The sequence below is a fragment of the Lepus europaeus genome, chromosome 23 (genome assembly GCF_033115175.1).
Source record: "Lepus europaeus isolate LE1 chromosome 23, mLepTim1.pri, whole genome shotgun sequence".
Taxonomy (NCBI): Eukaryota; Metazoa; Chordata; class Mammalia; order Lagomorpha; family Leporidae; genus Lepus; species Lepus europaeus.
The window spans coordinates 25,393,260-25,405,487 of NC_084849.1; the positions used below are offsets into that span (position 1 = coordinate 25,393,260).

At 53.1% G+C, this 12,228-nt stretch overlaps 1 protein-coding gene and 1 gene segment (V, D, J or C); one reads left to right on the forward strand and one right to left on the reverse strand.

The window, feature by feature from the left end:
* The window catches only part of LOC133751829 (melanoma antigen preferentially expressed in tumors-like), a 181,889-nt gene that overhangs the window by 109,542 nt on the left and 60,119 nt on the right, over positions 1-12,228 (reverse strand). The gene's annotated exons all lie outside the window — the stretch shown is intronic.
* Positions 1,292-4,102, forward strand: LOC133752326 (Ig lambda chain C region-like). The segment is given in 3 exon segments: positions 1,292-1,313; positions 2,496-2,561; positions 3,783-4,102. Coding segments are annotated over 3 exon segments (408 nt in total).

A 12,228-nucleotide genomic window follows, 5' to 3' on the forward strand; every position in this document is an offset into this window, starting at 1 on the left:
TTTTTTCACATCTCATATTCACTGACATCTCCTGGGAGTCTCAGTGTTGGCAGAAGTATCGTGGCATTCATGGGGCTATGGGTGCTCCTAGGTCATGTCCAGCCATCACCCAGGACAAGCCATTGTCACCCAGACCCTTTCCCCTGCTCCCCAATGTCTTGAGCCCCATCTGGTACATTTGGAGCAGGCAGCCTCACTGCCTCCTTCCCAGTCTCCTCCTTATTAAAGACCTTATCATGAGAGAGTCAGGTTTCCAATGCACTGTCAGGGTCTTCTCATCTCCAGGGCTGAGGGATCCCTGCACAGGGACAGGGGGTACTTCCTGGTGAGATCCCATCCTCTGTGACCCCCACATTCCACCAGGGACCCAGGCGAGCTCCTTCTACCTGTAGGGACTGAATTCCAAATAGGTGCTTGACCCTGCGGAGCAGCCCTCTGTGCCCCCTGGGAGAGGATGGAGCCCTGAAGAACTGACAAGGGATCCAGAGAGGGAAACCAGTGGACAGGAAGGGGGTTCCCAGGAGGGAGGGAGGGAGGGAGGGGAGGACCTGGGTTGCAGACCCTTCAGCCATGGTCAAGATCCCACAGGAACAGAGGTTGACCTGCCCTGTCCCACAGCAGGGACCACTCAGGGCAAGGTGTACCAGGTGAAGGGCTCTATGGCTGTGCTGTCTCTAGTGAGTTGTGAGGATAGAAGATAGAGCACACCAGTGCATTCCTGAACTTTCACAATACAGGTTATCCAAATAAAGTTACTGACAAGTCCCACAGCAGCAAAACAGTACACATAATCTAATGAGTTTGCAATCCTGTTCAGTCCCTCAACCATCTGAGAGAGCCCATTGGTAGCTGGGAAGACAAGGGTGTTCTCGTTGCTACTGCCAGGCACATGGCTAAGGTGCAAAGGAGGCTTGTGTAGATGTTCAGGTGGGCATCTGTCAGAGTTAGGTCAAGGTTAACACTAGCATGAGGCTGGAGTCTCAAGAATCACGACAAGGTTAGACTCCAGTATTGAGCTGTCAATACCTGAACGGTGATGAGATTTTTCTTGCATTAGAGATGGACTCGGGAGAACTGGGATAAGAGCATCACGAATTCCACTGATTTGTCTGAGGGAGGTGGAGTGAGATTTAAGTTCAGGACTAGAGTCAGAGCCAGGTCAGAGTAGATCAGGGTGGCGTGAGTGTGTCATGAGAGTGACAGATGAGGTCAGGCTTCCAGGGGGACCCAGCTCTTCCACACCCCCCAACCCCATGAGGACTGTTCCTTGCTGTCATGGCCGAGTACCCACATGGACCTGCAGTCTGTCACAAGTGAGGTGGCCGCCTAGATGTGCAGGCCCAGCTATCTCAGGGCTCAGTTCCCAGGTGCTCACAGGCCCTCGTCTTTGCCTCCATCCCATCAGGGACAGCACAGCAACCTTCAGTAGATCTGCTGGACGGCCCAGTCAGCCCAGCATGGAGCCTGCAAACACAGGGAGCTACAGGGCCTCAATGGAACAGAGAGGGGTCTCAGTGCTTGTGTAAAGCAACTCCTGCCCCAATTTCAGTCTCTAAGTTTGAAGAAACTTGGGGGGTTCCTGTGGCCCTCAGCATCTGTATGGCCTCACTTCGTGGGTCTAAAAGTAGAGATTCCTTCAATGAAGAGGGACACCTTGACCTCTAACTTCTCAACTTTTCTCTAGGCTCAGGGCTGCACCAAGAATAAGCCCTCTCTTTATTGTTTTGTAATATTTTTTGTTTTTTTTATTTTTTTATTTTTATTTGTATTTTTTTATTTTTCTTTTATCTTCTTTTCTCTTGGACTCTCTCTTATTTTAAACTTTACGTAATGTTTTGGAAAGTCAAAGAAACAGAGAGACACACATCTCACATGCACTGATTCACTCCCCAGATGCTCTGCCTCACAGACAGAGTGAGGCCAAAGGGAAACCAGGAGCCCAGAACTCAATCCAGACCTCCCATGAGGCTGGCAGGAACCTAACTACTTGAGCTATCACCTGCTGCCTTCCAAGGTGCACATCAGCAGGAGCTGGAATAGGAAATGTGGCTGGGACTTAAACCCAGGATTCAATATGGGATGTAGGCATCTCAAAACAGCCAGCCACTACAATAATTGGTCCATTCTCACTGTTCTTTTTAGGATCTCTGTGGGGTCTAACATAGTAATGTTGTTCTAGGAGCCAGCACAGGATGGGGTAATGATCTATGGGACAAAAACACACACTCAGGAATTCGTAAGGAAAAAAATCACATCTGCCCACATTCCACACCCACACACTCTACAATCATGGCCCCACCAGACTGGACATAAAGATCTCTCCTGACAGCCTCATCTCAGCCCAAGGTCCAGCTCCACCATGTCAGAGATGCTAAACTGAAGTTCAATATGAGGAGGGGCCAACTCACCTGCCACCAGACAAAAGTGCCCTATGACTGGGTGGCCCGACCCTGGACCCTGGTGCAGCTGCAGGTCGCCTGGCTCGTGTGCAGCAGGGTTTGTGCATGGGGCTGTGTCACTGTGTTATGTGTTCAGCAGAGGAACCAAGCTGACCGTCCTTGGTGAGTGTCTATTTTCCTTCCTCTCTGGGATCTGAGTTGAAATTTGGAGACATTTTACTGTGAATTTGCACTGTCTGCGGTCTATAACATCTTTGCCTTACCTGTCACCCCTCTGAAGCCTGTCTACTCTTCTTAGGCACCTGGTCAGGGCAGGAGGGGATCCCAATGAGCCTTTTCTGTACCGTGCTCTGGTTTCATTGTGACCCCAAATCCTCTCTTCAGAGACATTCCCCTCTTCACTCTGGGAGGTCCACTCCCTACTTTAGGGTCTATTGTTTCCAGGAACCAGGGAAAAGGGGCTCAGGTTGGGGCTCAGGGGTAATGGGACTGGAGAAAGAGGCTGGGCATACTCTGTCCTCCTGGGGTCTCATGGATGGGCCTGCTCTCAACACAATGATGTGGCCCTTTCTCTGGAGACTTGGAGAGAGGCAGGATGCATGGGAGGGGAACAAGGATCCTTGTTTGAAAAATTTCCTGTGTGGCCTCTGGGAACAGGAAGCCTCCTTCTGTTCCAACATGGGCAGAGATCCCGACAGGACAGCTCTCAGAATACTCAGAGCCCCAAAGCTGGCCCTGTCCTGAGCCACCATGGACAAGAGACCATGCCCAGGACAAGGACTCCTCAAGGGACAGTCACCCACCAGTTATATAATACTCATGGCTGAGACAGCTTTCCCAGGAAAGTCCACCTGGCTGGACACCCTCAGAAAAGCCACCGTCAACAGCTCAGGACAGAAAAAAAACAGCTCCGAGAGACAGTGGCAAGGGGTAGCAGTGATGGTACCAGGAAGACAGGGGGTCAGAAAGTCCCTTCTGGTGGAAGAAGAAGCCAGAACACAGGGCAGACATATGTTCTGCTGGAACACAGGTAGGCAGGCAGCTGTCAGATCTCAGAGGCCCCAGAACAGAAACACAGCCCAGGAGAGATGAGCTCCCAGACCCTGTCCCATCCAGTTTTTGGGTAGCACAGTTGAGAGTTGGCAGGTGACAAGGACACATGGTAAGACCAGATTCAAAGAGGGGGATTGTGGCTCCCTCACTTGTGGAGCACAAGGAGTGTCCCAGCAGGAAGTGTCTCATCAGTGACCTGACCTCAGGCTAGCAAGGCACTGACCCGAAACACTACCCTTGGCCTGGGTCCACCTACACTTTGAGGCCAAGGTCAGGGGCTCTATGAGGGACATCTGACCTCTGACCTGCTATCCCTCTGCCACCCCACAGGTCAGCCCATGGTCACTCCTTCACTCACTCTGTTCCCGCCCTCCTCTGAGGAACACAAGGACAACAAGGCCACCCTGGTGTGTCTGATCAATGACTTCTACCCGGGCACCGTGAAGGTGAACTGGAAGGCCGACGGCACCCCCGTCACCCAGGGTGTGGACACCACCCAGCCCTCCAAACAGAGCAACAACAAGTATGCGGCCAGCAGCTTCCTCAGCCTGTCAGCCGATCAGTGGAAATCCTACCAGAGAGTCACCTGCCAGGTCACGCATGAGGGCCAAGCCGTGGAGAAGAGCCTGACCCCTGCAGAATGCTCCTAGGGCCCCACCCTCACCCACCCCAGGGGCCAGGAGCTACAGGACCCGAGCAGGGTCTCACCTTGGCCTCTACCCACCCATCATCCCACCTTTCCCCTGCACCTAATAAATAAATAAATATCCTTACATCAATCAGAAAAAGTGGTTTCAGTTCTTATTTATTCATGTGCTTTCCATCCTGAATTGACCATCCCCAAAGGTCAGCAGTGATTTCTGTGAACTTGGGAGCAAGCAGCTCAGGAAAGAGTTCCGCAGATTCCCTGCGAGATTCTGTCACTGTCACCCTAACCATGGAGACTTCCAGACCCTGGGAGGGGCCTTTGGAGGGTCCCCTGTGCCCCTGCTTCCTGCCCCTGTGTGGACTTCCCCCACCCCCGCTCAGCGGCACCACTCCTGTCCCAAAGGCCTCCAGGACAGTGGATGTGCTTCTTTCACTGGAGTCCTCAGTCCCCATAGCCTGAACACTGTGCTCCACTCAAGTCCCTGTCTGGCCCTATGCGGGGGGAATGATCTGTAGAACCAAACACACACTCAAGAATCTGCGAACAGGGGACTGGCGCTGTGGTGTAGCGGGAAAAGCTACCACTTGCAGTGCCGGCATCCCATATGGGTACTGATTTAAGTCCCAGCTGCTCCACTTCCAATCCAGCTCTCTGCTATGGCCTGGGATAGCAGTAGAAGATGACCCAGGTCCTTGGGCCCCTGCACTCACATGGGAACCCAGAAGCTCCTGGTTCCTGGCTTTGGATCAGCCCAGCTCCAGCTGTTGCGACCATCTGGGGAGTGAACTGGTGATGGAAGATCTCTCTCTCTCTCTCTCTCTCTGCCTCTACCTCTCTGTAATTCTGCCATCCAAATAAATAAATAAATCTTTTAAAAATTCACAAACAGAAATATACCTGTACACATTACATACTCACATCCTCTTTATGACCATGGCCCCATTGAACTGGGCAAGGACCCTCTTGATATCTTCAGCCCAGCCCAGGGCCCAGCTCCACCATGTCTATGGTAAAAGCTGGACTGTAACTAACTCACTGGTTGCTGACATTCCCCAGATGAGCTAAGCCCAGCACAGGACCAGCCATTAGCTGGAGAGCCATGACTGTGAGAGGCAGACCTGTTTCTCCTAATGCGTACCCCAATCTGAGAAGGATGGATCCAGACCTTCACCCTCAATAAGTGGGGTTGAGTGTCAGAAGGGTCTGTTAAGACCAAGATATCAGCAGGACTGTGATCCTTTTGGAGACTGGGGGATGGGGGGGGTAGCCCATTTTCTCATTTTTTCCAGCCCTGTGCTCATGGCTCTGCCTCCAACTTCAAAGCCAGCAGCACAACAGCTTCAAATCTTTTCTAAGAAAAAGATTTATTGGGGCCAGTGCTGTGGTATAGCAGATAAAGCCTCCACCTGCAATGCTGGCATCCCACACAGGTGCCGGTTTGTGTCCTGGCTGCTTCACTTCCAAACCAGCTCCCTGCTAATGCACCTGGGAAAAGCAGCAAAGATAATCCAAGGTTTGGACCCCTGACACCCACTTGGGAGACCTGGATGAAGCTCCTGGCTCTTGGCTTTGGTCTGGCCCAGCCCTGGCCATTGTGGCCATTTGGGGAGTGAACCAGCAGGTGGAAGATCTCTCTCTCCCTTTAAAATAAATAAAATAAATCTAAGTAAATCTTTTTAAAAGATTTATTTATTTATCTGAAAGGCAGAGTGACAGAGAGAAACTCAAGAGATGGAGAAAGATCTTCTATCCTCTGTTTCACTCCCCAAGTGATCACAACAGCCAGGACTGGGCCAGGCTGAGGCCAGAAGACAGAACTGCATCCTGATCTCCCATGTGTGGGGAGGGGGGCAGGAACTAAAGCACTTGAGCCATCACCTTCTGCTTACTCACAGAGGCTGTAACAGAAGTGAAGTAGCCAGAACTTGAACCCAGGCATTCCGATATGGGATGTGGATGCTGTACCACGATGCTCTCCCCCAATCCCCCTGACCCCTCTGCTTCCATCAACACATCTCTCCCTCCTGTCTCACTCTTTCCCTTAAAAAGACCCTGACTTGGACCCACTCAGTGCTTCCAGATCATCTCCCACCACATCTCCTCCTCATCACCTCAAAACCCAGATTCCCGCACTAGGACACAATTGTCTTTGGGGCCCATATTCCATGGCCACAGCTCTGCTCCCTGTTCCCTGGGAATTCAGGAAACTTCTCCCATCCTTTCTCTGTACCCTGGGCCATTCCTAGGGGCCTTCCTAGGCCAAGCTGAGCCCCTCTCTCTCCCACCTGGGCTCACAGGAAGGAGCTATGACTTCAGCTGCCTCTGAGGCCTCAGCTCACTGTCACCAAAACACCCGTGGAGAAAGTTTCTATTAGTATCCCTTTTTTTTAAAAAAAGAGATTTATTTATTTATTTGAAAGTCAGAGTTACACAGAGAGAGGAGAGACAGAGAGAGGGAGAAGGAGAGGGGGAGGGGGAGGGGAAGGGGGAGGGGAGGGGGAGGGAGGGAGAGAGAGAGAGAGAGAGAGAGAGAGAGAGAGAGAGAGAGTTCTTCCATCCAGTGGTTCACTCCCCAGATGGCCGCAACGGCCAGAGCTGCGCCAATCTGAAGCCAGGAGCCAGGAGCTTTTTCTGGGTCTCCCATGCGGTTGCAGGGGCCCAAGGTCTTGGGCCATCTTCTATTGCTTTCCCGGGCCACAGCAGAGAGCTGGATTGGAAGTGGAGCAGCCGGGACTAGAACTGGTGCCCATATGGGATGCCGATGCTTCAGGCCAGGACATTAACCCACTGTGCCACAGCCCCAGCCCTAGTATCCTTGTCCTGTGAAGGAGACACCATGACCCAGATATCCCAAGTGACCTGCCCAAGACCACAGCAGGGACTTGAGCTCAGGCCTACCAGGGCTCCAGATCTCAGCTGCTGAACCAGCTGCCCAACTGTCCTCAGCATCCCCTGGCCAGGCCTCCCTGCTGGCCCAGCTCCCTCCCTGGAGATGTACAGACTGCACTGGACCCAGGTCCCCACCCTAGGACTTCAGGGTGACAGTCTTTGGTGCCCCCACCTCCAGGAGGATCTGTCCCTGGCAGGCAACTCCTCTGGCCCAAATCCCACCCCCTTTTTCTCCCCCCATCTCAACCGCTCTCTCAGGATCCAGGAATTCTCTCAAAACCATCGTCAGTCTGGGCCTCTCCCAAGGGAACAGTCCATGGGGCTCTGGGTTGGGAAGCAGGGAGAAGGAAATCAGGGTCCTCACAGGGCCTGGCTCCAAGTCCACAGTAGGAGCTGGAAGGAGGCTGTTCAAGGCCATGCATGAAACTCCCCAGGGATCAGGCCAGGACAGCACCCAGCGGTCCCATGAACAGCAGGCAGGCCCCAGTCTCTCTCTCCTGGACTCTCTTAGTCCACTTTTGACCCCTGCCTGTCCTACTGAGAACCTTCCAGGGTCCCCCAGCATGGCCGCCCTGTGAGGAACCCCTGTGTCCACAGCTCTGGACACCACATATCCCTTCCTTCCCACCTTTAGCCCAAGTCTCCCACACCACACACCTGCTCTTGCCACAGCACCAGTGCCCTCCAAATGGCTCTGTCCATGGGCCCCTCATGGTTTTCCCCTGCTGACCCTAGAGGGGGCTTGAGCCATGCACATCCTTCTATCCTCTTGTAACTCCTCATCTCCCAAGTCCGCTTTTCCATCATCCCTCGTCCCTTTTTTCTGCAACTACCCTGCCAGGGATGCCAGGAGCTGGCACCTTGGGCTACTCTTTCTATCTCTGTCCACCTAAATAATAAACTACCAGGAGGTCAGACAGTTCACCAGCCCAGTCACTCAATCTTGTTGTGTCCAGGGCCTAATGGCCTCTCAGGACACCAGCCAGGCAAGGGCCTGTGGGAGCTTGGCCTCCCCCTTCTTCTTTTTTATTTTTTTTTAAGATTATTTGTTTATTTGAGAGTCGGAATTATAGAGAGGGAGAAGGAGAGAGAGAGAGAAAGATCTTCTATCTGCTGGTTCTCTCCCCAAATGGCCACAACGGCCAGGGCTGGGCTGGCCAGACTGGAGATAGGAGCTTCATCCAGGTCTCCTATGTGGGAGGCAGGGGCCCAAGCACTTGGGCTATCCTCCACTGCTTTCCCAGGTGCATTAGCAGAGAGCTAGATCAGAAATGGAGCATCTGGAACTCAAACCAGTGCCCATATGAAATGCTGGCACAGATGGCTGCTTATCCTGCTACACCACAGCGCCAGCCCCGGCCTCCCCCTTCTGCATCTCGACTGTAAACAAGCACCAGGAGACCATGGCTGTGCCTCCCCTGGCTCCTCCGAGGTGTAACTGGTTCTGTTCCTGGAGCTACAGGTCCCCAGTCTTTGCAGCCCAGCTGTGGAGTTGCTCCTAACCCTGCTACAGGTGCAATCTCATCTGCTTCCACCTATCACATGATGGTCCCAGCCAAGTGCTGCTTCCAGACAAACTCTGAGCTAGTGTCTGGTGAGCTTCATATCCTGTGATCCCAGCCTATTCTTGTCTTATGTAGGAAGAGGCAAGTTCAAGAGCTGAGGCAGCCCTCCTGGGTCCCGCGCCTGATCAAGGCTGCACAGTGGGCCCTGGGCCCCTTGACCCCAGGCCACCCCCAGGTGAGGTCGCCACACCTTTCCTAAGGCCAGCTGAGGAGTCTGAGCCCACTCAAGTGCCAGAGATGTTCAGGGCAGCACAGACAATGGGTGCCCAGGCTCCCAGTCCAGGGTCACTCTCTCTCCTGAAGAGGCCATGCCCATGGAGGGACAGAAGGTGCTGAGCACACAAACCCTGCCTTGTAGCCCTGTGGGATGAGGGTACCTGGGTCTTTCAGTCCACACTGACTCGGTTGGGGGGTGGGTAATGGACAGAAGGTGTCCTGGGAAGACCCTCTGATTCCACAAAGCAAAGCAGTTGCAGGTGTTTGTATGCCCATTTCAGAGATGCGAGAACTGAGGCTCTGATGGGAGGGGATGAGTTGTGAAGTGACCCACCCCCAGGCTCTCTGCACAGTTCCTCCGCCCTGTGTATTACATCATTCATTCATCCACTCATTCATTCAACAATGGAGCACAGCTGTGGATCAAGGGCAGGAGCAAAGAGCAGACCTTGGCCGGCGCCGTGGCTCAACAGGCTAATCCTCCGCCTTGCGGCACCGGCACACCGGGTTCTAGTCCCGGTCGGAGCACCGATCCTGTCCCGGTTGCCCCTCTTCCAGGCCAGCTCTCTGCTGTGGCCAGGGAGTGCAGTGGAGGATGGCCCAAGTGTTTGGGCTCTGCACCCCATGGGAGACCAGGATAAGCACCTGGCTCCTGCCATCAGAACAGCGCGGTGCGCCGGCCGCAGCGCGCTACCGCGGCGGCCATTAGAGGGTGAACCAACGGCAAAGGAAGACCTTTCTCTCTGTCTCTCTCTCTCTCTCACTGTCCACTCTGCCTGTCAAAAATAAAAAATAAAAAAAAAAAGAGCAGACCTGCCCTGGAGGAACTCACAAGCTGGGCATGGTGTGGCAGTCACCACTGCCCCCAGCCCAGTCCTCAGGCTCCCAGTGTTGGCATCTGATGGCAAGGACAATGCAGTCCAGCATGGCTCCTACACTAAGGATGAGACTGAGCTGCCAGGATGCTGTGGGCTGCTCCAGATGCCGTCCTGGACACTTGTGACTCACCACAGTGCAAGTGGCCCTTGTGGTACCTCTGGGGCCTTTATCAAATGTCACAGAGGGGATACTGTCCATGGGGGCCATCTGGGGCTGCCCAGGCTCCACACAGCCCAAGGACAGCCAAGCTGGGGCTGAGCTCCCTCTGCAGGTCTCACCCAGCCCATCTTAGACTGAAGGTCAGTCCTGCAGGGTACGCCAGGTACACATACAAGTGTCAGGGTCAGGGTCCATGAGGGTAGCTTGGCCTGGCCCCAACCTTGTCTCACCATATGCCCTTGGCTGAGCCGGGTGTCTGCGTCAGATGAGGGAAGGGCTGTGACTTCCTCTACAAAGAAAGCTAGAGCCCAGAATAGCCACTGGTATGGGTGGAGGAGCCCTGGGGGAGGGGCTGGAAGCTGTTTGAGAACGTGAGGCCTCCTGTAAGAGGATGAGGTAGCTTCTTGGGCCCTGGGGGAGGGGAGGAGCTGGGAGCTCCTACTGAGCAAGCCCTGGGAATCTCCCAACTGCCCAGCCTTCTCCAGGGCACTCCCCATCCTTCACCCCCCAGCATTCACTGAGCCTCAGCAGCAGTGGCAAGGGGGGCTCTGCCCCCATCCTGTATTTCCAATGTGAAGGATATAAAACCGAATTGTTCAGCCATCTAAGAAATGCCCACTTTGGGGACCAGTGCTGTGACGTAGTGGGCTAAGCCTCCACCTGCAGCTCCAGAATCCCATATGGGCGCCAGTTAATTTATCAGCTGCTCCACTTCCAATTCAGCTCTCTGATATGGCCTGGAAAAGCAATAGATGATGGTTCAAGTGCTTGGGCCCCTGTACCCACATAGGAGACCAGGAAGAAGCTTCTGGCTCCTGGCTTCAGATTGACCCAACTCCAGCCATTGCAGCCACTTGGGGAGTGAACCAGTGGATACAAAACCTTTCTCTGTCTCTCGCTCTGTCTGTAACTCTACCTCTCTAGTAAATAAATAAATTTTTTAAAAAAAGGAATGCCCACTTTGGGGATACAGATGTCATGGTCACGGCCTGCTGTAGTGCCCACCAGCTTAGTGACACAGTGGAATGACAGTCACAGTCACACCACTCAGAGTGGGCTGTCCTTCATTACTCCTTCCCAACACACCAACCTCTTCTCCAAGTTTCATCCCCCTGGGCCCAGTCACACGTTCATTGCTCCATCTTCAGGGCACAGTCCTTAGCTTCTCACCTGAAACCCAGGCTCTACCCCCAACAACAGAACAGGTTTCCCAAGGCCATAGAGGAGCCACAAGCTATGGCTCCTGAAAGAGATGTGTGTATGAAAAAATTCTAAATTTATTTATTCTTTGTTTTGTCCAAAAAGCAGAGTCAGAGAGACAGACATAAAGACATCTTTCATCTACTTGTTCACTTTCCAAATGTCCACAAAAGCCAGCCTGGGCCAGACTGAAGCCAGGAGTCTGGAACTCCATCCAGGTCTACCATGTGGGTATCAGGAACTCAAGTATTTGAGCCACCTGCTGCCTCTAGAGTGCACATTAGCAGGGAGCAGGAATTGGAAGGGGAGCTGGGCCTAAACCCAGACACTCTGTTATGGGATGTGGGCATCCCAAGAGTGTCCTAACCAGGACACTACTACTCTGACGTAGTAGGCTAAGCCTCCGCCAGCAGCATTGGCATCTCGTGTGGGCACCAGTTCATGTCCCAGCTGCTCCTCTTCTGATCCAGCTCTCTGCTTATGGCCTGGGAGGGCAGCAGAGGATGACCCAAGTGATTGGGCCCCTGTACCCACATGGGAGACCAGAAGAAGCTCCTGGCTCCTGGCTTTGGATCAGCCCAGCTCCAGCCATTGTGGCTATTTGGGGAGTTAACCAGCAGATGGAAGAACTTTATCTCTGTCTCTTCCTTTCTCTATAACTCTGCCTCTGAAATAAATAAATGAAAATCTTTTTTTAAAAGTGTCATAACCACTGAACTGAAGGCCTGCCCTGAAGAACAGTTCTTAACCTACTCATGTCCCTTGCCCCACACCCATAATGCAATGACTCCCACACTAGCCTCATGGCTAGCTGGATTGTGTCTTTCCCTAGAATGCTTCATCATGCAAAGTCTCCAGGAAGCACCTGTGCAGGGGATGGTAGTGAGGCCTGGAGAAAGGATTCCTTCTTTCTGGGATGATCTGCAGGAACCATTCTCCTCCATGGTCATTTTGAAGGACTGTAGCTGGGCCAGATGGACATGAACACAATGACAAGACAGAGGGTGTTGGGGGTCAGTCAGAGTCTGTCTTTGCACTGTTTTTCTTGAAAAGTCACTTGGGATCACAGCTGACCTATCTCTGTTTTCCTGATAGGTCCAAATGGACAGCCTCTTCTAGAAGTGCCTACATCCTAGATTTCCCTCAGCATTCCCAGTTTATGGTCCTGGTGTAATAATTAATAACACTCCTGACACCCCAAGAAAGGTCTCAGTTTCAA